Source organism: Bacillus rossius, chromosome 1, assembly GCF_032445375.1.
Source record: "Bacillus rossius redtenbacheri isolate Brsri chromosome 1, Brsri_v3, whole genome shotgun sequence".
Classification (NCBI taxonomy): Eukaryota; Metazoa; Arthropoda; class Insecta; order Phasmatodea; family Bacillidae; genus Bacillus; species Bacillus rossius.
The window spans coordinates 109,621,305-109,646,365 of NC_086330.1; the positions used below are offsets into that span (position 1 = coordinate 109,621,305).

Genomic DNA, 25,061 nt, shown 5'->3' on the forward strand with positions numbered 1-25,061 from the left:
ATCGCACCATAGATATGGATAGTATCAGGAAGACTGTGCACTTCGCTAGTAGCATCTATGGCCAGCACCAAGCGAGACTAGTGGCGCAAACAAGCAATGATTATGAAAATGGTGCACGCGCTTTACCAAGGCACGGATCTCATATTTTGTGCATTCATTAATCTTTGAACTGAATTTGTTATTGTTTTCTTACGATCGGATTGTTTTGTATTTTACGTTTCTCAAGTTAAAATTTTATTGAAAATTGTTCTGTTGCATAAAGTTGTTTGTAAAATGAAACAAACAAGCAAAAATTTCTGATTTTCTTTTTACAATAGCCTAATTTTTTATTTCTAATTTAGGCTTGGTGACTTTTCCATCCCTCCAAGAAAGGACTTCAAACATTTTGTAAGGCCACTGTTTCTCATGTCAGCTTTACTTGATTATGGACTGTATTTTACATTTCTGGTGGTTTTATTATATGCATATATAATGATGAATTCATATCTTTCATTAATATAATGCAATTATTTACACATTATGTTTTTAAGTTTAATCTGACATTGTGCTGGTATGATAGATTGAATTTATATAGTTTACAACTAATTTATTGTTATTTGTAATAATTGTTACTTAATGGGAAAATATTTTTCCCTGGAGTATCGAAAGTATCGAACTGAAAAAACAATATAGAATCGAGTATCGAAAGTGTGGTATCGTCCCACCTCTAATAAGTATATATATAAAAACAATTTAAGATGCCAACATATATTTTATCTGTTAAAAACTTATTTTACAGAATCATTGAGAATGATTGCCGGGATTCTTATCTATTAACGAAAAATAAATGTTTTAGGTTTTATAATTACCTTAGTACGTATTTATAAACCTAGCAATGATTTTTTATGATCATGTATATGAAATTACTCGATACATTATCAAAATATATGTTATCAAAACAAGAAACTGTGTTATTGGATCTACTAACCCACATACTACAAATTTTAGCAATGGGAAAAAAAAATTGATTGGAGCATTAGATTTCTTTGTTTCTGGTGTTGACATAATAACCATAGTATCACAACTTTATATTTCAATTTAGTAACATACTATTATCTCCAGTATTTACAAATTACATCATCTGCATGTGCATGTGTTTGAGGAAAATATTTTAAATTAAAAACTGCTTGACCAAAATGTCAGACTATAAATACCTAGAAGTTGGACGAGATTTGGATGTTTCATCTCTTTCATGATCGCTGCCTCTTCCAGGAAATCTTTCAAGGCCATCGTGTCTTCCTGAAAAATGAAGTACAAACACTGCTAAGAATAATGTATTACGACAGAGAAAAACATTACACTTATGTCAGTCGATAAACTGACTACCACCTTAGCAATATAGAATGACTAGCATCTAGCAACTCATTTATCTAAATTTTAATTAATGGTTCTTTTATTTATACAACAGTATTTTCTCTAGGCCCCAAAGTCCCAACAGATCACTTTCTAATTAGATTGCATTAATATTCTTTATTCTTCATCTGTTACAACTGCAAAGTTTTGAAACAAATGAAATCTCCTGAAAAATTAGCTGACTTTCTAACTAAAGCTCTTTCTTTACTTACCAGTCTTGCAAACAAGAATAAAGAAGAAGAAGAAAAAAGAAAAAAAAAAACCTCAGAGTTTCTACACTATTACTTCAATCAATTTCACTGAGTTTTCTCTATTTTTCCTCTTCCAACAAAAATGTTTCTCCTGTGTCAATGTTCTAAAAATATATTTTTTTTATACATTATTACCAAAAAAATTAAAAAAAAAAACATACAGTATGTATATTTGATCTAAAATGTGATTCTGAACAATGCAAATTTGTACTGTTATTATTTTGAACAATACCAAGTAACCAACACTGCCAGTACAAAAAATAAAACTAGCAAAAATGTTGGATCAAATTTTGGAAAGAAAAAAAAAATAATAATAAAAAAATTATTGATTGTGATCAGGTGAAGTAATGTGCTTAAAATTAATACATAGTTGTTTGTTATTGGCAATTGTCAGTTGTTGGTAGGTGCACAGGATTTCAATGAGATCATAGAATAAGCAAGAATGAAATGGTATGGTTAGAGGCACGATTATATGGTAATGCGCGATAAAACGAAATAACACCGAAAACCGCTTGAAAACACGAAATAAAACGAAATTGTGCGAAATCCGCGATATGTCACGAAATTTCGTCTATCCTGATTATTTACGTTTTTTTTTTTTCCATTCTGTAAGGACAATTCACTATCTTCAGCACAATCAAATATTTCTGACAGTAACTAGCAGCCATATATATTATATGCGACGGTGATTCATTATAGATTTTAAAATGAAGTCTCGGAATTAACGTAATATTTTCATTAAACTGTAATCTTGTGTACCATAATATTTTAAGATGTTGATAACTATGATACAATGGCCGCCGTTCACTTTCTGTAAAAACAAAAATAACAAAGGTCCAAAATATGTTTTTCTAAGATTACGTTTTTAATCATTAAAATATTACACACTAAAGCGCATTGCTTTTACTGTTTATTTAAAATAAATTACGTAGGGTACGAAAATAATATTAACCCTGCTTAACGTAACGATTGTAAATAATAAATAGTACATGTTTATGTCGGTATTTATTTTCACGTACGTATGTTGGTATTCGGTATGCGTTTGTATTTGCATCTGTTCTCCATTGTTTTGATCTTTCCAGCATGGCAAGTTTTTACGTATTAAGAGGTTAAATTCTTCCTATGTGATTAAAATTTTTTTTGATAATGCCTAAAACGAAGGTTTCTGCCAGTGACCGATCGAAAGAATTTTCCAGCGAAGGATTTTATTTCAGTGATAAAATTTTAATGTGCAAATTCTGTAACTGCAGGCTAGACTACGAGAGACGCGATACGCTTGTGAAACATGTCGCGAGTGAGAAACATAAGCGTTTGAGACAAAACTCATCTGTTAAACGACATCCTTGTCTTAAGAGTCTTTAATGCCATTAATTTGCTGTTCAACCCAAGACATGTGAGTAGGGTTAGCATAGAAGATGCAAACCTACAGAAGTCTCTGCATAACTTGCCTTCTGTTTCCCATCTTCCCATTGATACATTCATACATGGCTATGTTGCTTTCAAAAAACTAATTGAGGATGAACTTTCATTGCCAGAAACAAGCCAAATTGATGTTGCAAAGGTACTTTGCTCCCTTAAAGGGGACTACAGTAAATTTGCTCAAGCCAGTTTAAGGGCAATCTGGTTCCCAACATCAAATGTTGATGCAGAACGTTCATTTTCCAGGTACTCACTGGTAGTTATTGACAGAAGACAACGTCTCAGTCCAGAAAATGCGAAAAATTTTACTATGATAGCATTTCAATAAAACCGTCTCAATAGTAACTTTGGAAGTGCTTAATTGTGTAATTTTGTAGTGTATGTGATTGTTATTAAGTCGTAAAATTTTTAGTAGTTATTTAAAAGTTTGAATTTATGAATTTGCAAATGAACTTAATTATCTATGAATTTGCAAATGAACTTAATTGTAATTAGATCATGAGGTTTAAGTGTTTATTAATATTTGTTTTAATAAATTTGCATGTCGTACAGAAAAGCAAGAAAATTTTGCCGTGGGTATTTTGAGCAAAAAAATAAAACCATATAACACCGAAATCTTTATTTCTTTACACCGAAATTTGTCTTAAAAGAACACCACAAAATCTTGACTCTAGGTATGGTCATGTCCAGACAATGGGAGAAGAAAGGCTACCTAGAAAAATGATGGAGTTAAATAAAACTGGAAGAAGACCCCAAAGAGACCAAGGAGGAGGTTGGAAGAGCAATTAGTTAAAGATTACTGAAGAGAGGAGAAGAATGGAACAGAGTAAAGGAGGAAGATGAGGCTGCTGCTGATGATGATGATGAGGAGGAAGAGAGGAGGAGGATGAAGAGAGGAGGAGGAGGAAGAGAGGAGGAGGAAGAGTGGGAGAAGGATGAGGAGTAGGAGAAGGTGGAGGAGTAGGGGGGGGGGGAGGAGGAAGAGGAGGATGAGGAGGAGGATGAGGAGGAGGAGAAGGTTGATGATGATGAGGAGGAGGAGGAGGAGGAGGAGGAGGAGGATGTTGTTGATATGTTTGCATCCTTTATTCATTAATTTTAGCAAATACCAAAAGCAGATTATAAATGGCACACATATTTATGATACAAGGTTTTTTTTTTTTTTTAACTTCCGATCGGCTGTAATAAAAAAACGGGAATGAATTGGGAAATTATTTTAATGTCAAAAGAAACGTACATTTTTACTCTATTTTTCCACATAATCACAGTGCAGATTGAGGCATTTGTCGTACCGATGCACCAGCTTTCCAATACCCTCTGCATAAAATGATGCCTCCTGCCTATTCAGCCACGTTTTAACAGTGCTCTGCAGTTCATCATTGGTGTTGAAGCGTCGTCCTCCAAGCCACTTTTTCAACATGGGGAAAAGGTGATAGTCACTCGGTGCCAAATCCGGACTGTAAGGAGGGTGATCAAACACAGCTGAGGTGTGAGTTGGCCGCTCCACATGGTTGGTGGAAAGGGGTAAACACTACGAGACGTGTCGATTCGTGTACGAGCGATTAGGGTATCGATTAATGGGCATGCCATGGAGAAATGAAACTGTAATCACACTGCAGGGCACTGTTAAAACGTGGCTGAATAGGCAGGAGGCATCATTTTATGCAGAGGGTATTGGAAAGCTGGTGCTTCGGTACGACAAATGCCTCAATCTGCACGGTGATTATGTGGAAAAATAGAGTAAAGATGTACGTTTCTTTTGACATTAAAATAATTTCCCAAATCATTCCCTTTTTTTATTACAGCCGATCGGAGGTTGAAAAAAAAATAACCCTCGTAAAATTACCTACTGGGTGTTAACCATTAAGATAATACATAATATGAAAAAATACTGATACTGCAAGATATAGTTTTTCCTGTCTGCGGGCACCCTGCAAGTGGTTGATCGCCGAGAGGAAGTGAGAAGGTGGAAGAAACTTGCCTTGAGGGTCTTGACAGCGACGGTGACATTGTACCTCTTCCACACAGCCTCGTACACATCCCCGTACTGGCCGCCACCCAGCTTGTGCCTCATCACTATGTCCGTGCGATTGATCTCCCACTCGTCTGGCTCTGGCCAACATGCCACCAGACCACTCAACACAGGCACCTGCACTGCCCGCCACTCACATGACATCCACACTCGCACAGGCTTTGTTCCTGCCAGTTAGTACGCACTGGACTATTTCTACTTTGATCGAGAAATTAGTCCAAAATAGATAACAATCATAATTTTGTTTGCTGATAATACTGATAATGGCAATCCAATTATAATAGCAAAATGTATTTAATTTTCCCCAAAGATGAACACAGCTATGCCGGTTTATTAAACATCAATGGTAATACAAAATGTGAATTGTAACCCACTATAAAACAGTCGAAACAGTACCGAAATGAAAAGTGACATTAACAATAAACTCTGAGCAAACTAAAAGCGCTGGCAGCAGTAAAGTAATGCTACCTGGCTACCAAGATCGACAGTCAGAATCCACTCAAAAATATCTGAATGCAAGCCGCTAGATTGGTGTTGGTTTACAGAATGTACCAAGCCATTTAATGATGAATTAAACACCTTTCTCCATATCCACAAAAGCAAAATAATAAATGTGGGCAAATAGACATTTTCTGTAAAAATTATTCAAAACTTATTTATTTTATTTAATGTATAATTTAAATTAATAAAATATGTGCTGACAGTTTTTTACTATTACTGTTTTGGCTTAGTAAACCAAACCTTTTTTTAACACTCCCTATTTATCATTTGGACACAATTAACACGTTTTACAATTAATAAGTTTATTTTCTACTTCACAACACACATAGAGCTTGTGACTCATTTACAAAGGCTATAACTACACATTAATGTACTGCCAAACAAAAAAAAAAAAATTCTACCTTGTATCTAAAAGACTAGGAATTGAACGTCACGCCTCAGTAGCAATATGAATAAGACTGCACTCTTATTTACAATAAAGTATCACACAACATTAGCAACACATACATGATCAATAAATATAAAGTTATTTCTATTGTAACTGGCCTCATTATTGTATGCTAATGAGTTTAAAATTAGGGAAGAAAAAATATATAAATTTCTGCCATATTGACAATTAAAATTTTTATGGATGGTAGTTTAAAATTAAACTTATAATTGGGAGAATGTTATACTTAATTTTTAAATATTCTTCAAGAAAAGGTTTAGTTCTGTAATGTTTGCATAATGTCTCAACTCTTCAAAGTAAAAGCAGGATCTTATGATGCACAGTTAAACACGAGACACTTATAAACACTGGACCTCCAAGATTATAGATGGCTACGAACCACTTGGCTACAAGCAGAGCTGACCAAATGAGACATACTGGGAGTTGGGATTGAACCCTTGAGTGCAAATGTGGCAATTCCTTTTTTATATATATTTTTAAAAAATAACATGAAACATACTGTAATGAAAGAAATGACAGCTGGTAGAAGGTAATCACAAAACAAATACTACGCACAAATCCTCTAAATTATTACAAACTCCACAGAGAATATACACAAACTGATGAATGAATACATGTTCATGCATGAGACACTGTGCTGTCATTCCAGATAAATTCTACAAAATAAAATAACATTAAAGTTTTTTTTTCTTCCTAAGAACTAGGCTAGAAAACAATTTACCAGTATTTTTTTCTTTCAGAAATCATGGAAGAATATTTACTTTCAGTTGTAAAATTAATAACAATGAAATTACCCGTCAGAAAAAAGCATTCAACTTCTACGTGAGTGCTTTCCCAACAGTACAATATGTAGAGGCTTAAAAATTAATATATATTTTTTCCAAAATTAGCAGCTATGATTTCTTAAATTAACATCAAATATTGTGGAATTAGCATTTTTTATGCAACTTATTTAAATCTTAATATTTATATTCAAAACTAGCTTAAAATCTGTGGCTTCACTGGCACAATTTCAGTATTAAGTAAATATGGAAATTAACTTTAACCAAACTAATCTAATTTTTTTTTTTTTCATTTTACAGCACATGTGAATTCTAAAATCATTACAATAAACTTATATTTATATTATGTTTAAATTCATCTTGAAAAATACTCATTTAATGAATTTCATAACTTTATTTTTATTTTTGAAATAATATTAATTTCTCTTACAAATTAAGAAGGGATATTTTGGAGAACATTGAATATGAGAAAGTAGTTGAATATATATTTATTTATCATTTCCAATATCTTAAGTTAAGTTTGATTTGATAAGACATTTTTTAATGTTAAAACTATATTTACAATATTTCACCTTTTAAAAAATATAACTTCTTAAAATTGTAAAAAAAAGAGTTAATAGATTTTGCTTGTTCATAAATCATACCACATAACTTACAGTCTGCTTGATTAGCATCAGATATATGGAAGACTTGTATAATAAAAAATATTTACTACATTTTCACCCCTTTTGTAGTTGAATATGAAAACATTTTAAAGGAGGTTAAAACATTATATTAAATCATAATTTTGTACATTATTCTTTCTCAGTTACCTTACCTACATCTTAATTTTCTTGGATTTATGATTTATTACTATAAAAACGAACATCCCCCCCCCCTCCCCCCTCCGGTTAAACTGCTTGTGGGGTCGAATATAGAAAAATGGTAAAAGTACTCTAAAGGCCGGGCTACATTCGCAATAGCACGCAAACAGCACACAGATAGCACAGAGCTTGATGCTACATTCACGCACATCACAACACAAAATAATACCGGAAGCATTCAAAAAAGTTTTTTAAATGTAAAACTTCCGTTAACAATTTTGGTCACTGAAGTTGGCATACATGACGTTTGTTTAGATTTGTGTGTTGTTATTGTGGTACGGTTTTCGTTAAACCCAGAAATATTTTAAATACTTCAAAATTTACATACAAAACACAATGAGCATTCAAAAATGTATATCACTGTTTATTTCAAATCCGGCTTCTTTAACACATTCAGACATGGACTTCCAAGCATTTAATTTAGCTTCTTCATTTTTGTATCCTGCGGATCCCCTGTCATACAAAATATTTTTACTTTCTATTACAGCTATCAAAAAGCTATCAAATGTGCCTTCCATTTTTATGTTATCGCATGTTTGAAAACAATAACAAACTACTCAACTCAACAGCACCAATACTTTCGTGACAATTGTTCTTTTATAAGCCCACTAGAGTAGTACTTAAACTGTTTGCTGATTGGCTACCACCAGGGTCGCGCACAGAAAATAACCTAAAATTTAAAGTTAATGAACTTTCTGTACGCCGATCCTGTGCTATTTTTCTGTGCGCGTGCTATTTGCCAATGTGGCAGCTCATATCTAATAGTGTATGTTGAACTTCTGTGCGTCTGTGCTGTTTGCGTGCTATTGCGAATGTAGCCCGGACTTAAGTAATTAATTAAGTGATGGGATTTTCGATACTTCGATACCTTCGATACTTGACGGTATCGCAAAGTATCGAGTATCGAAACTGTAAGTTCGATACATTTTTTCGATACCGGAATGCTTGTTCATTTGTATTGAATTAAGTTTTGAGTCGCCATCGTACAAAATACCACTACAGTAGAACCTCATTGATAAGTTCCCGTTTCATACATTTTCCCATGTCATACGCCGATTAATTTTAGTCCCGCCGAAAGAACTATATTTACAATGGTTTACTCCCGGAACATACACTTATAAAATTATTAATTTCCCGTGACATACGTTTTTACGAAGCGGAAAAGCCCTAAAATTCACAAATTATTTTGTTAGATGTATTCCTCCTGATAAATTACGTTTTAATTAATGATTTTATTTTGATAAACGTTCATTGTTTACCTTTGCAAACGTAAGAAAATAACTTTATCACACCATAGATATGGATAGTATCAGGAAGACTGTGCACTTCGCTAGTAGCATCTATGGCCAGCACCAAGCGAGACTAGTGGCGCAAACTAGCAATGATTATGAAAATGTTGCACGTGCTTTACCAAGGCACGGATCTCATATTTTGTGCATTCATTAATCTTTGAACTGAATGTACCCGTTTGTTATTGTTTTCTTACGATCTGATTGTTTTGTAATTTACGTTTCTCAAGTTAAAATTTTATTGAAAATTGTTCTGTTGCATATAGTTGTTTGTAAAATGAATACAAACAAGCAAAAATTTCTGATTTTCTATTTAGAATAGCCTAATTTTTTTAAATTTATATTTTAGGCTTGGTGACTTTTCCATCCCTCCAAGAAAGGACTTCATAACATTTTGTAAGGCCACTGTTTCTCATTTTGTATTTTACTTCTATTTTTTATATTGATTTTTATACTCAAGTCTTTAAAGTTGTTTGCAGTTTGTATTTTTGTAATAAAGAGGGAATTTGAATAGTTTTAAACTAATTTATGTTATTTGTAATAATTGTTACTTAATGGGAAAATATTTTTCCCTGGAGTATCGAAAGTATCGAACTGAAAAAACAATAAAGAATCTAGTATCGAAAATGTGGTATCGTCCCACCTCTAATTAATTATTTACGTTGAGCTTATTTTCTTACTTCCAACTTTATTTGCTAAGGAGATATGAATTGTTTATGAAAAAACATAACTTAATCCCCTTTCACACTACTAAAAGATGAAATCCGGAAAACTCAAAAAATACATTTGTAACTCTATATACTTAATGTTCATTCATATTTTCTAATCTTTAGATCTAGTCGATTAGGAAAATGCATTTTTTTCCCTTTTAAACCAAACATTACCCCGTTGCACTCCTTAGGGGCGGAATCTTGCAAATAAGTTAAACAACAACACAAGCCAACAAGAAAAAAAAATTGTTTGGTGCCTAGGATTTTGAACTGATTTTAGCTATATTTGGGGCACTGAATCTAAATATAAAATGAGTTTTTTTTTCTATCAGATTTTTTTTTTGACATAAGTGTGTAAAAAAAAGTAAAACCGCCTGCTTGACTCAAGCCACTTCATCACAGGGATACCCCAGGCTGGGAATCCCATCCTTCACTTCAACACTTCAACTAAATTTAAGGTCAGTTTGTGAGTTTTAGTCGTGCAGGATAGATCAAAGTGGATAAAAAAATGAGTTCCAGTAGAAGAAGTTGTGTTTTGCTATATATGCGGAGAATACACATTAAAAGATAACAGAAAGACTGTTAGTGACCTTGTGTAAAGAGAGCTTGTCATGGGTATTTTGTGTTAAGCTCGGTGATCAGGATAAATCCTGGGCACTGCATCAGATTTGTAAAACTTGTACATACATTTATGCCAGTGGACTAGCGGGAAAAGAAAAAGAAAAATGTTTGAAATTCGGTGTACCGATTGTTTGGAGAGCACACAAAAACCACATCGATGACTGTTATTTCTGTCTCGTAAGTATTATAGGAACCAATCGAAACAACAGTAGCAAGTGGACTTATCCTAATATAGTCTCTGCAAGACGCCTGTTCCCTCACTCAGAAGAAGTACCGATCCCAGTATTTCACCAGCTTCCAGAGCTTTCTGAGAACGAGTGTTGTCCATATAACCAACATTCTAAGTGGCCTAAGAGAGAAGACATGGTTGCTGGAGAAAAAAATGTTATTAACAAACCCTTGGTTGAACGAGAGAAAACCATCTTTCCTCCACTGCATATCAAGCTGAGCCTTATGAAGCAGTTTGTAAAGGCTCTTGATAATGACGATTCATACTTTACTTTTATAGGGGGGAAAATGCCTCGCTTGAGTAAAGAAAAAATTAAAGCAGGAATATTTAATGGCCCACAAATAATAAAATTCATTAAGGACCAAGCCTTCATAAATTCCATGAATGAGGCCGAGCGAAAATCCTGGACTTCATTTGCTGCAGTTGTGCCGTAAATTAGAGGTTTAGGCACGTTTATTTAAAATTTTGTAATCTGAAATATCTTGGAAATATTTTTTTTTTTTTCTCTCTCATCTTATTTGCTTTACGGCCAAGCCCTCAGCCTCTGTTCTCAGAGGCGAGCTGTTTTTCTTTCCCAGCCTCATGCTAGGCTAGCATTCTGGCTAATATTTCTCCCGCCTCCAGGCACGTCGGAGCCGGTAACGTTATTTCTTCGCGGGTCACCTTTTGCTAAGAGCAGCTTGTGAAGCAGTGCTGAGCCCTGCTAACTCTGTCACGAATCGGTATAAGGTTCACTAGCAGCAAGACACGACAGGAGGATCCCGTGGGCCTTGTGTCCCACAGACCATGCGTTTTTTGAAGCCACCCCCCCGCCTGCTCACCCACCCTCTCTTCTCAGAAGTGGCTAGGAGCGACGACCGCTCGAGTGCGTTAACCGAATTCAAGGCCATCTCAGGCTTCACAGCCGCAGTTACGATTCTGCACCTTAACGACACCTAGCGACGGCTGTGGTAACTAATGCCACTGGTGAGGCGTCGGCAGCGCCGACACTACCGCGCTCGCGCGGAGGTAACGACAACCTCTCTCCCCTCCTTATGTCTCAGGCCGCTAGGTGGCACCACTGGTTACTCCATTAACCCCCTAGCTTGACACTCTCGTCGGTCACAAGTCGATTTATTAGTACTTCCTCTCGCCACCAAAAGATAGCGCCTCAGTCGCGCAGTCACTCCAGTAAGATCTAATTTTTTTTATGCCGGACACCTTCGGGTGGACTCGGTAATTTTCGGCTCAGAGCCTACCCCCCTCCCATTCTCTAGAGACCCCGCGCTTATGATATCCTGGTGAGATCCCGCTCTGAACTTACTTCGGTGCGCGCCTCCTGACTGACTGGTACCGTTTGTATCTGCGATCTTCTGCGAATCATCGACATTGTATATTATGTAGTCTTCTCAGACTAAAGGGATGGAGTCCCTAGCTAAAATTATTAACCAGTCAGTAGTTTAGTTGAAAGTAGAGAAACTTAGTATTTTTATATTAATAATTTTTTAAATTAATCATGATGACTTCCGTGGCTACCGCGAATCGTGGTTCGAGTTTGCGGAGACGAGACGCCCTCTCCTGAGCGCCAGGACCAACACCCTGTTTTGATAAGTCTTGACGTCATCCCCCCCCCCCCCCCCTTTTATTTCCCTCTATTGGCCTTTTGCGCCATTTAAGTATACTGTCTGGAAACAGGTCTATTCTTTGGAATTTGGACTTTTGTTTCAGACAGGGTTCCAAGTTTGGGGCAACCAAAATCCTCTGCCAGAACCTCTGGAGTCGGTTCCTGCGCAGAATCCAACATCATTAGGCCTACTACCTTGATCACCGTCTACCTACAGCCCCGGGTGATACCCGCATAATTCTATCTTTTTATTCACGAACCCAAGATTAGTGTAACCCAGTTAAGACAGCGGACAGTAAAAGGCAGTTCGAGGAGAAGAAATTTATATTATGTTTTGGAAGGACTATATGTACAATCTTTAAAGTTACTAATGTTAATTTCATTCTTGTTTTTAAATATTTTAATTTTTGTTATACATTAAGGGCCGGTCCTATCGTAAATAACGTTAAGGAATATCAGATAATAAGTGTAATTGTGAGTTATGTAAATAAGATCACTTATCAATGAAAAACAGTCTTTACTAAGGAAAATTTAATCTATCAAAAAAAAAAGAACAATGATTAATAAAATAAGGAAGTCTATAGACGTAACAGTTGTTTTTATTTATTTAATATATAATAACGATCCTTTTACTCCCAAGTATTTGTAGGGAGTCCCTAAATTTTCTTTGTTTACTTCTAGTGTCGCCTCTGTTGTTGACTTTTATAGTTATTAATTGAGGGCCTCAGTAATCAAAGCTTCCAAATCTTTTAACCTTATTATTTAATTATTCTTTAAGACACTTGGGGTATTACACAGTTGTCAGAAAATTTCTGGGCCAACGAAAAGCGGAAAACCATATTGAACTGGTAAATAATATGCTTAAAAATTTTAAATCCCTTTGGAGCAACATAAGTATTAAGGTGCACTATTTACACAGCCATCTGGACCGTTTTCCTGAAAATTGATGAGACAGCAGTGAGGAACAAGGTGAAGATTTCATCAAGATATCAAAATTATGGAGGACCAATATCAAAGAAGATGGGATACGCATGTAATGGCAGATTATTGCTGGAGTTTAAAAAGGAACTGTTCCAAAATATATTCAAGAAGTTCACGAAAAAGAAGCTTCCGAAGTGTTGAGTGACTAGTTGGTTCCATCAATGACTTGGTATTTTCTTTGTATATATAATAATAGTACATAATAATATTTGTATAATATAAAGATTTTTGTATAATATAATGATATTTGTATAATATAATATTTGTGCAATTTGATAAAAATTTCATGTTTAATTTTTAGATTTGATTCATGGATTTAACCTACATTTCACTAAAACATTATATCTTTCAAATTTGACCACCTAGGCAAAAACTAATGCCATATTTGAATTCAGGGCACCAAATTCATATGAACTAAGCTCCAAATACACCGGCATCAAAACTATTGTTGGCCTGTGTAATTTAATATTTTATTATCATAATAGGTATATATAAATCCAGTGTCCTGATGTTTGTTTCCAGTGAACTCTTCACCAAGTCAACCGATTTCGATGAAAATTGGCATTTATGTGTAATTTTTTCCAACTTGAGAGATAGGATAGTTTTTATTTCGATTAATGGTCTTAATAATTTATAATTAATAATAAACTGATTATCAATGTTGATTGGTGTTATTAATCGTAAGTTTCATAAGTCTCAAACAGATGGCGCCTTAAATCAGTTTTTTACAGACAAGTGTTGTACTGTCTGACATAAATATCTCATAGATGGCGCTACGTTTCAATTCAAATTTTATTTTTCTCCACGTTGTGCACATTTTCGTTGATCAATATACTACGTAACCTCGCTTTTTTTGTATTATTTTTGATTTTATTCTCACGTGTTTAAAATTACGTATTGATATCTATCTTCAGCTGTCAATCTACAGATATAATAATAAAACAAATAATATTAGCTAGAGAATCAGAGTTCATCAAATTTGTAAGTATTAATTAATTATACCTTTCCTGCAAATTTTATAATATAAGTTTATAAAATTTACAAAAATATCTATGTATTAAGTGCTTGCTTTTTATTTTCTCATTTTGGCTACATAGGTAGTCCACGAAACATGCAAGAATATATACAGGATGCAATGACTTACGTACGTCATTACGGTCGTCCAGATTTGTTTATAACATTTATGTGCAATCCAAATTGGGAGGAAATACAATCTTTACTATTACCAGGTCAACAATCGATACATCGTCACGACATTACTGCACGAGTGTTTAAACAAAAGTTAAAATCGTTGATTGATTTTATTGTAAAATATTCGGTTTATGGCAAGACGTGTTGTTGGCTGTATTCAATTGAGTGGCAAAAGCGAGGCTTACCTCATGCTCACATTCTAATTTGGCTTGAAGTTAAAATTCGTTCAGAAAAAATTGATCAAATCATTTCAGCCGAAATTCCAGATTCATCGATTAGAACTAATCAGAGTATTTATTAATAAAATGAACTGTGATTTATTATAAGTAAAGGTAATCAGAGTATTTAATAATAAAATAGAATTGAAAACGTTATGTTAATCTGTGTTAAATTTTGTCTTTTAAATCCTTTCTAAATCACTCAGCCACAGCAACGTGTGGCCGGGTCTGCTAGTTTTTTATAAATATGATAAAACTTATCCCATTTTCACCATCAGAAAGCCATATTTTAATAAATGCAAAAAATAATCAATAGTATCTTACTTATTATAATTGAATTTTAAGTTAGTTTTTTTAAAAATAACATACCTACCCCTTTTACAAACCTTAGGGTTTTAATTTCACGAAATGGTAAACTTGTGGTTAGAAGTTTTCTTATTTTTATTATTGGTAACAAAAATAATATATTGTGCTTAATTTTATTCAGAGATATAATTATTAATCTTAAAACCATATGAATCTAGTGCACCCCTTAGGAGCTGTATTTCGAAAAATATAAAAATTGTAATTGGTAATTTTTGTATGTTTATTATTAGTACCAAATATAATTTAGAACCTTAATTAAATTCTGAGATATAATTATTAATCTTAGCCCTTTTTCACCCCTTAGAGAATAAATTTTGCAAAATAGAAAAATTGTGGTTGGTACTTTTTGTAGGTTTATTATTAGTACCCAATATCATTTGTTACACTTACTATTTACATTCAGAGATATAATCATGGATCTTAAAAAAAAAAAACCTACCCCTTTTTCACCCTTTAGGGGTTGAATTTTACAAAATATAAAAATTGTGGATATTTGTATTTGTATTTTTTATTATTGGTACCCAATATCATTTACTATGCTTAATTAAATTCAGAGATAATATTATTCATTATTTAAACATATTTATCCCTTTTTCACCCCTAAGGGGTTTTTTCCTGTAAAATTTAAATTTTTTGTTTGGATCGTTTTGTATGTTAATTATTTGTACCAAATACCTTTTATTTAGCTTGATTAGTTTCAGAGATATAATTAATTACATTAAAACCATATTTAGGGGTGGAATTCTGTAATTATATATAGCATAGTTTCCAATTTAGCCAATACCCTTCAAATAAAAAATGTTCATCAAAATCAGTCAAGTAGTTTCGTTTAATGCTTGAACAAACCGACAAAATTTTTAAGAACTATGTATATTTTTGAGTTCTAATTAATGTAGATAGCTATTCCCAATAGCATTTTCTTCATTTAATTCAATGTAAAGACTTTTTTCCTCAAACAGTTTTATTATTAGTAGTTATAGATATTTGAAAACATTCACACGTGCAAAAAACATTTTAGTTTTAACAAAAAAAAAAAAAAAGTGATCATGCCTTTTTAGATTAAAAAAGCAAAAAGTTCTAATATTTATTTTAATTAAAAAAAAACTTGTGTGTAAAATATGCAAGCAAACATTAAGTTGACAGTTTAATTGAAATAGTAAATTACAAATCAATCAGATTAATTGGGTTAGATCCATGTGACACGAGAAAATCTGGAGCATAGATAGTGGTTGAGTTGTTTTTGTGTATAAACTGATTTGCTAGGAAGTCTTCTGTGGCAAACCTGTATTCAAAGAATTTAATTATAAATGCACGTGTCCCAGATAAATTGCAATGATGAATATAAGGTGAGTCAGATCACTAAAAGTTAACACAGTTATTTCTTTTTATAAAAAAAAAATCAATTTTGTAACACAATTTTGAAAACCTTCAGTAAAAGTGAAATTTTATTGGCATTTTATACAGAATGTTTTACAAATAAATGACACAAACTGTGTGTGTGTGTGTGTGTGTGTGTGTGTGTGTGTGTGTGTGTAAGGGGGGGGGGGGGGATTTATTTTGAAAATTAGCTAAAATAGGTATGTCAGAAATGAGAAAAATATAACATTTAAAGTGTTGGTTAGCAAAATAAATAACATCTATTAGTAATGTACCAAAATAATATTTTTAGTATCTGTATCGCTGACATTTCCAATTTTATGGAAAGCCAATATAAGAATTTTCAACCAATACTTAAAAAAAACTGATACCCATGAAAAGTACAATAACTTCATACATTCAATTATCACCTATATTTTCTATTTACCTGTTTATAGTTCGGTAGGATATTTTACTCATATTTTTTCTTGATTTAAGGCTACATTTGAATGTTGTGTTAGTTAATTAGTCAAAGGCATAATGTGCATTGTGCTATGCACAAATTTTATGCAGTAAAATACTTTGTTATCATCTACCTATAAATTCTTCTAATAAATAATCTTATTAAGCTTCTACTGACTTATTACTTAAAGACATATAATTTCTGGTGACTTGCACTGTGTTCATTTACAAAAAGTATAGAATCTGTTGTGTATCAGTTATCATATCTGTTAGAAAAGAAATGTATCGGTAGTTGGATCAGCATCCATTTTTACCCATCACTTGCATCTATATAGCCAGATGACAATTTGTTCAGGCCCCACATGTAAGAAGAAGAAGAAAAAACTGTTGAAATCAACTTGAACGAGACCCACAGATCTGCGGCTGGCTTCATCGCGGTCCACGTCCCGACAGAGGCTCTGCCTACACTCACCTGGACTGAGGGCGAACACAGTCGGCTTGTTGTGCTTGGGCGCCGGGTACAGAAGCTGGGTGATGAGGCCATCCGAGTGCATTGAGTGGTGGTGCACCAGCTCCGCCAGGGTGTTGAACTTGCTCTCCGTAGTGACGTACACCTGTTGGGGAGTCGGCACTCAATCCACAGGCTGGCACTATTTACAGCACCTCAAGCTGAACATGCAAAGCTATAGTAAAGTCTCGATTAACTGAGTTAACGTGGACTGTGATGACCTGGGATAGGGTGGTCATAACTTAGAAACATATCAACTTAGAAATACACAAGATAGAATTGTCTAGTTATGCTTGTTCTAAGCTGTGTTTTCTAGGTTACATTTCTAATTGTGTCTTTCTACGTTAAGATAGTTCTAAGTCATGTTTTTAATTTATAATAAATCTAAGTTGTGTTTTCCAAAGTTATGATGATTCTAAGCTAAGTGGTTAGAATCAAACCTGGCGTTCATTTGTGCAGTGTTAGAATCTAACCTGGAATTGAAATCTGCGCTCAATTGTGCAGTGTTAGAATCAAACCTGGCGTTCATTTGTGCAGTGTTAGACTTTAGATCCGCGCTTAACTTTGCGGTGTCAGCACTCATAGTATCTAGTCTAGACACAAGGCACTGAAACATAGTAGCTACATCCATGTTGCCACTGGTTGTAGGAACTAAACCTGTATTTTCTAACTGTTCCGTGGGCTGGCTATTTTCAACATCGTCTAGGTTATGTGCTACAGGAATGGAGATAGTGTCGTCTTTGGACATGCTGCTGTCCCTAGAACTATTGTTGCCTTTGTTTTTACTCCTCCCTCTAGTGTTCATGTCTAGTAATTATACGATAATGTTGTACAACAAATAATCGAGCCCCACGTTGCGTGTGTCACTCTTAATCTGTAATGCCCCCTGCTTAGTACACCATTTACTGTTACAGTAAATGAGCCCTTTCACAGTTACAGATTAATAAATTCTCCCTTTCATGCGCTTCTGAATCCTTAATGGGCGCCAGTACCCGTAGGTACCCAACTTAATAATTTACTAGATAGAAAATAAATTTAATAATAATTATAATACTTTTATTGTTTATGGTAAAAAAATATAACATGACAAAGACGGTTGCTTACACATTCGAATAAAAAGAAAATAACCTATTAAGTAGATAATAAAATTACGTTGGGCACAACAGATACAAAAGTTCATTTGTTAGGAGATAAAAATAAATTTAGCTAGTTCAGTATTCGTCGGATCGCATGAAATTCCTATACTTCAAGACTTCTGAGTGAAGTCGTACAACATATTAATCGTGCCATAATTCCACGAAAACTAGAGGCTTTAGGATTATCCCAAGGCGATAGATTTAAAATAATTTGATAATCAAACAGCAGATGATCGCTATTTCAAATAGTGCTATGATTCGGTGACGCGACTGCTCAGGATTCAACATAGCATATAGTCAAACCTGAAAACTTGATGATATATGGTTTTAGATAACCCACCAATAAAACTATTACTCTCGGAGCTTTGCCGAAGCTCGGGCGTATTTTCCTTGCCAATTTGAGAGACGTATTGATGCTATATATTAATTAAAATATCACGTCGGCAAGGCCCGACGTGACAATACCCACAAGATGGCACTTTCTCTTTTTCTCTAAAATTAATAGCGTCTATAACCAACAATGTCTTTAAAAAGTCTGCCGATCTATCGGCCAATCACCGGCCTTGAATTAAGCATTTAAAAAAAATATTACATTTAACATTATTAACATAGAGAAAGGTTGTGAAGTTCAAAGCAATTATCCAAAACAAATATAGAAGTTAATTAACCTGAAAGATATATAAATTTGTGACAAATAAACAAATACTGAAAACATAAATAAATTATTTTAAATTAAAGTTTCAGTGTTCTGTGATCTGATGTAATATCACAGTGGTTTCAAAGTTATGCTTTTCTAAGCTACGACATTTTAAAGTTGTGTTTCCACATTATGTTTCTAAGTTATGATAGTTCTAACTTATGACAGCTTTAAGTTATGTGGATTTTTCATGAATTCTAAGTTATGACTGTTCTAAGTTGTAACACAATTTCTAGGTTATGTGAGGATCCCACCTCGGATAAGCAAAATTTCGGATAACACAGATAAAATTAGAAAATAATCTTGTTTTTCAGTACACACAAAGGTAGTTATATATCATTTTCCGAAGTGATGTTTTTCAAGCTTTTCTTCAGTGTAGACTCTTTCACGTCACTCCATTATTCGTCCAGTCAGTAAATGGCATTTTTGAGGTTAATTTTCTTTAAGCTTTCAACGGCAGATCGTTTTTTTAGGTCCTCAAGCATAACATCCAACAGTGAGTTGTTTACTGGTAATGGTGCTTTAGGCCAGCTTGGATAATAAAAAACCTCATTTAATAGAGACTTCTGTAAATAAGTGTTCTTTTCCATTTGTTTAAAGAGAGAGATAGAGATTCCCTGGATATTGACAATATTTGTAAACATTTCATCATTGGTGACACAAATGACAAAATAAAACACTCATATTTGAAAGATTTTACGTCGACCAGGGCTACGCCCTCCCTAAGTCCGATGTGCCTCACGCCACTGCCGACCCCCTCTCCTCCCACCGACGCACTCTGTTTGAAAACTCCCGCCAACAAGTGCGTGTGTGCGTGTGTCTGGTCGCACTGCGCGAACCTTTTCAGCGCCCACCCTAACTGGAGTTGTTGAGACTGTATGTTTTTTAAATAATGTAATTCTTAAATATCTGTAATATGTAATCCTTGAATCTTAATTAACTTGTAATTTTTAAAAGGTTTTAATAGTTATGTTTAACTGTCTTTAATATTTAAGTACTAAAGGTAAGTTCAGCACTTCCTGCTGCCATGACACCAGGGGTACGGGGCAGTATCTTCCGTTCGCCATGCGGGGTAGGACGCATCTCAGCACCTCGTTGACTTCAACTTTTGCTTGTAACCAATCCATTAACATCTGCCATCGTAACTATTTTTTAAACCTTTTTTAATCAACCTTCGAGGCCAACCCCGGCGGCAGACTGTTTAACTTAATTAATTAAAGCTCCCCGGAGCGTTTTAGATTAATCGCGGTGGCGCCCAAGGTATACACGTACACCGATTCGGAACCCCCCCTCATGACAGATTAATGCAAATAAGTAAATATAAATTATATATTGAAGTGAAGTAGACAATTTATGGAGTCCATTATTAATAAAGTTATTTACATGAAACTGACATTAAAAAGCTTTAAAACAAAGTATTTTACCTCTCTTGATACAAAAACCAAATGTAAGGAAAGTTTCCTTGATACTGTGTACTCTTTATGTGGTACTACATCATCTAACTAAATTACGAAGCAAAAAGCTTAAATATTATTAACCTTATCTTCTAAACTGAAAGGAATGTTAGAAAATTAATAAAAAGAACTGTAACTAAACAATTACAAAAAATAGTTTCAGCTCAACCACACTATCTGAAAATTATAGTTGAACTTCTAATATAAACTATTTGGCACATGCCATTACCTTGTTTAGTTAAATCTATTCAATATTATTTGTAACAAATTATAAACCAAATAATAATAGGGTTTAGTTATAAAATAAAAAAACAATAAAAAAAAAAAAACAATATGTATGTAATCTGCCAGAAAAGTGCAGCACACTATACAAAAAATTATTTCTATCAACCCCATATTCTACGAGACTAAATTTCAAAACCAAAATTTTACTAACCATAACAGAAAGAAAAAAAAAAGAAGAAAAAAAAAAACCAAGACCCTTAAACAGGAGAGGAAAAAAAAGTGAAAATTAATAATATCGTGAAAATTACTAAAATTTAATTTCTGATTGCAAATGCAGTTTCAATGGTGACTTGATGTGGCTCTATAATGCTGCAGTGATGGAATACATAGGTTGGGAAAATAGGAGTATCTTGAGGAAACCATTCAACCATTGGCTAAGGCTGTGCACATGTAAATTTCAATATTAACATGTTAGGCATGTTGATGTGTAAGTATTATTTTAGAATTTGTCTTGCATGTCTAGGTCGACACCACAAATTCAAGACATCTCAAATTACAAGGTCAACACAAAATGTGTTGAGTCTAACATGGCAAAGTCAAAATTGTGATGCAGATGCCATTTATATGTATTTTAAATTATGTATCTTTTAAAATAATTCAGAAGCAAAATAAAGAGAGTTAAAAAATGCTGGTGTTTAAAGATACTATTTTCATAATATATTATTTGAATAAACTGTGAGAAGTAGAAAAACCATAAAAATTAACTTTTCTTGGTGAGTCTGACATGTCGGTATCAGTACATCAAGGCTGACATCTCAAAGTCAAAATATTGATTGAGAATTTTTAAAACCATCACACATATTGCCGGCAGACATTGACAGGTGAAAGATGCAGACATTCAGAATGAGTGAACTATGGGAAAGGGTTGGCCCACCTTGCCGTCGGCATCCTCGTTGATGCGGTAGTGGTAGACGCGGCCCTCGTAGCGCAGAGAGATGCTCCGCTGGCCAGGGCTGCTCTCCGACTCACGCACCAGGAAGCTGCCGTTGATGCCCGAGCTGAGCAGGTACTCGGCCGCGTTGCGCGAAATAGGGCCGTGGTACCACGAGTGCTTCTCCAGAGAGTTGACCGGTGTCACGTAGTTGGACGGCACCCAGCCCACCTGGCCCGACGCCGAGTGTGCCTCACACCACTCCCCGCTCTTGTTGTAGCTCAAGATGCGGACCTGCTCGCCTGGCGACACGGAGCCTCCGCTCACTCAACACTCACCATACTCCCACACAATGTTCTTAAAAAATAATTTCTATGGTAAGATACAAATATGACCTTTATGGCTCCCATTTTTTTTCGCTCTTAAAAATACACTAATAATTACTTACAAGGGCGTAGTCATGGCGAAGATCTGTGGGGGATCCCACCCTTTGAGGATTTAAAAGTGGGGGGGAAAACCCACACACAAAAGTGGAGACAGAAGAAAAAAGTATAGGGATTTAGATTCGTAAGTTAACAAAGAGTTTATTTTAGGAGGATTATTGTAATCCTTAGTGGTCTACAATAATGTTTCCCACCCCATTATAGCCCCACATACCTCACACAGACGTGGCAGAACTGTTTTTCCAAGTACTTAGTTATATTTAATGCTGATTTACACATGTGTTATTGTAAGCATATCTTTCATACAAACATGACGTACATGTTTCATGTATTTAATATCATTATTATAAACGTATTTATTATGTGTTTTAACAAAATTTACCAACAACTGAATTTGAACAAAGTGTTCAAAATAATTTGTTAAAAACCTAAACATAAAATGTTCTGTTTTCTCATCTCAAGCAAAATAATAATGTAAATTTCTATATATATAAATTATAGAGTTCTAAACGTCTACTATTGTCTAAAAATTTTGTGTTACAATAAATTTTATTTTAAAATTCAATTATAAAGAAAACTTACTTATAAAAAAATTGTTATCATGGCTGTCCTGACACCCTCCTTCACAAAATCCAGGCTACGGCCCTATTACTTATGTTAATGAGTTATGTTTCATAATGATTAGTATAGTACATAAATATTTAACTGTTCTCTGTAATATAATAATAAATATCCTTTGCTCAGTTCAAAACTTTGTGACCCCCAGGTAATGCTGCAGTGGTGGAAACCAAAAGGGACCAGAGGTTTCTGGGCAAGAGGGTTCTGTGGTATTTTACCACAGTCTTAGAATTGCACGACATCTAGTCCTGTCCCATGAAAAGGAAAATTTTCATATATCAGTGTACACTGTGGGTGGAATTACTAAGTTGTCATGCTCATGTCCTTTGGTCCCAACCTCTGGTAAATATCAATTAATGCACACACAGTCAAAACTCAAGTGGTTACAAGGTCTATATAATCTAGGAAGTCCCACTGCCTTAAGTATCTGTAGCTTTCAATATTTCCCTGTTAAAATTTTTCTTCTCTTAAGTGTGATGTATTTACAAAGTTTTGATTAAAAAAAGTTATATATATATATATATATATATATATATATATATATATATATATATATATATACACACACACATATACACACACACATATATATTACATTATCTAGTTGCACGTGTAAAAATATCACTACTTTGAAAATAATTTTTATTGCAGAGGTATTTGGCAAACAAAATAGCTAGTAAGACAGTACAATACTTGAATTGGAGCTCTACAGAATATTATTTGCAAGCTGTAATCAGACAACAAAGGGATTTATGCCAAACTGATAGAAAGACAATAACTTCAGACTTATCTTCAAATGCACTCAAATAGTGCAAAGATAGGTAAAATATGTTTTTATGATAAAAATGGATGCTTATTTATCCCATCCAGGGATATCCACACATATTAGCGAGGTGAAGAAAGCCAAAAGAGCATACCTTTCCTGAGACTCAGCTGGTTCTCCCCGCCCGCCTGGAAGTCATATAGTGCAACAAACAGTTGCGGATCGTCCTCTTCCTGTGCCAGGAGGTTTTCCTTGGATGTCCAGCGGTTGGCGCCATCCAAGGGGACGGGGGTCCCCGGTGCGGGCCCCGGGGCGGCGGCCGCGGAGGCTGTCGGCGAGTCGCCATCCGACAGGTCTGGGATGTGGGGCAGTGGCCGGCTCTGCAGCAGTGCTTCTGTGCCAACATAACGCCAAACTGTTGCTGATTACAGCAGCTTTCTGGTATGGCGTACACACACACACACTAAAATGGCACTCAGCACTACTTAAATAAACAGTATTTAGCACAAGTACAACTACTCATGATGTGTGTTATAGAAAAACTTAGATAAAAAAATAAAGACCTATGCATGTACACTACCCTCTGATGTAGTAAGCTATAAGAGCTGATAGGACATTAACTATTCAAAATTAGTTAGCATTTTTTTTATTGCTGCCCAATCAAAATGTAGTGCATAGAAATTTTCTCACAATTCAGCCGAGCCAGTTGTTCACTGTTGCAAAAATTTCATCTTCTAATTACTTATTTAAACATATTAAACAGTAAGGACATTGAAGATTGTAACAAATGACTAGGCTTCTGTGAATAGTGTTTTTTTCCCCCCATTCAAAGTGGATTTTGAATAAAATAAATCACAATATTCATAAATATCGTATATTTTTCTAACCAAATTTTAACACACTGAAAATTTGTTCCCCACACTTCATAAGAGTACAAGAAAAATTGATCTAAAATACAATAAAATAAAAAAGAGAGTAATATACATGGAACCATAACACAGAGGTGTAAAATAAAGGAACTTAAAAAAAAATTAAACCAGTAAAATTAAAGTTTGAAAGTACATAGTTTTGTTGATCTGGTTTTATATATATATATATTATTTTATTTTATTATCATAATCATTGATTATTTGTTGACTATAAAACAATGTGTGAATAATGTTGCAGTAAAGAAATATAAATTAATCAATAAATCATCTTAGTCTCAAACATGTTTTTTTTTTGTATATCAAATATTTATCAATCACTTGCAGACCCCTACAAATGACACCAACTAAGGATATCTGGTAAGGAATCTGCCATGGACACTGCCTGGTAATTTTGGGAAACCATGAAAAACTGAACTGCGTCTCCTCGCTTCACATCGTCTTCTAGCTCACTCTGCTGTGGCAAATCTTCCAGTCTGTCTCCAGCTCATGTAGTAAGATCATGATGTAATCTATCATGGCTACCACTCTTTCGTTGGCACTTTATTCTGCAGAGAGAGGGTTCCTTTTGTACCCTTGGATTTAATTCATTTCAGCATTCAAGCTGTGTAATCAGCAGCAATATAATCCAAAAATAACAAGTAAT

The 25,061-nt window shown here is 34.2% G+C and overlaps 1 protein-coding gene across 10 annotated transcripts in view; it reads right to left on the bottom strand.

Moving 5' to 3' along the window:
* Positions 1 to 25,061, bottom strand: part of LOC134541963 (tyrosine-protein kinase Abl) — a 116,289-nt gene that overhangs the window by 58,964 nt on the left and 32,264 nt on the right. For 6 of the 10 annotated variants that reach the window (XM_063385802.1, XM_063385768.1, XM_063385776.1 and 3 more), the window contains exons 2-6: positions 23,644 to 23,904; positions 21,669 to 21,967; positions 17,187 to 17,328; positions 5,044 to 5,174; positions 1,194 to 1,278 (exon numbers count right to left, since the gene is read on the bottom strand). In XM_063385802.1, the coding sequence (XP_063241872.1) occupies positions 1,194 to 1,278; positions 5,044 to 5,174; positions 17,187 to 17,328; positions 21,669 to 21,967; positions 23,644 to 23,904 (918 nt within the window). The remainder of the gene's footprint in view (positions 1 to 1,193; positions 1,279 to 5,043; positions 5,175 to 17,186; positions 17,329 to 21,668; positions 21,968 to 23,643; positions 23,905 to 25,061) is intronic. The other 4 variants (XM_063385794.1, XM_063385785.1, XM_063385761.1 and 1 more) reach the window with 2 other exon arrangements.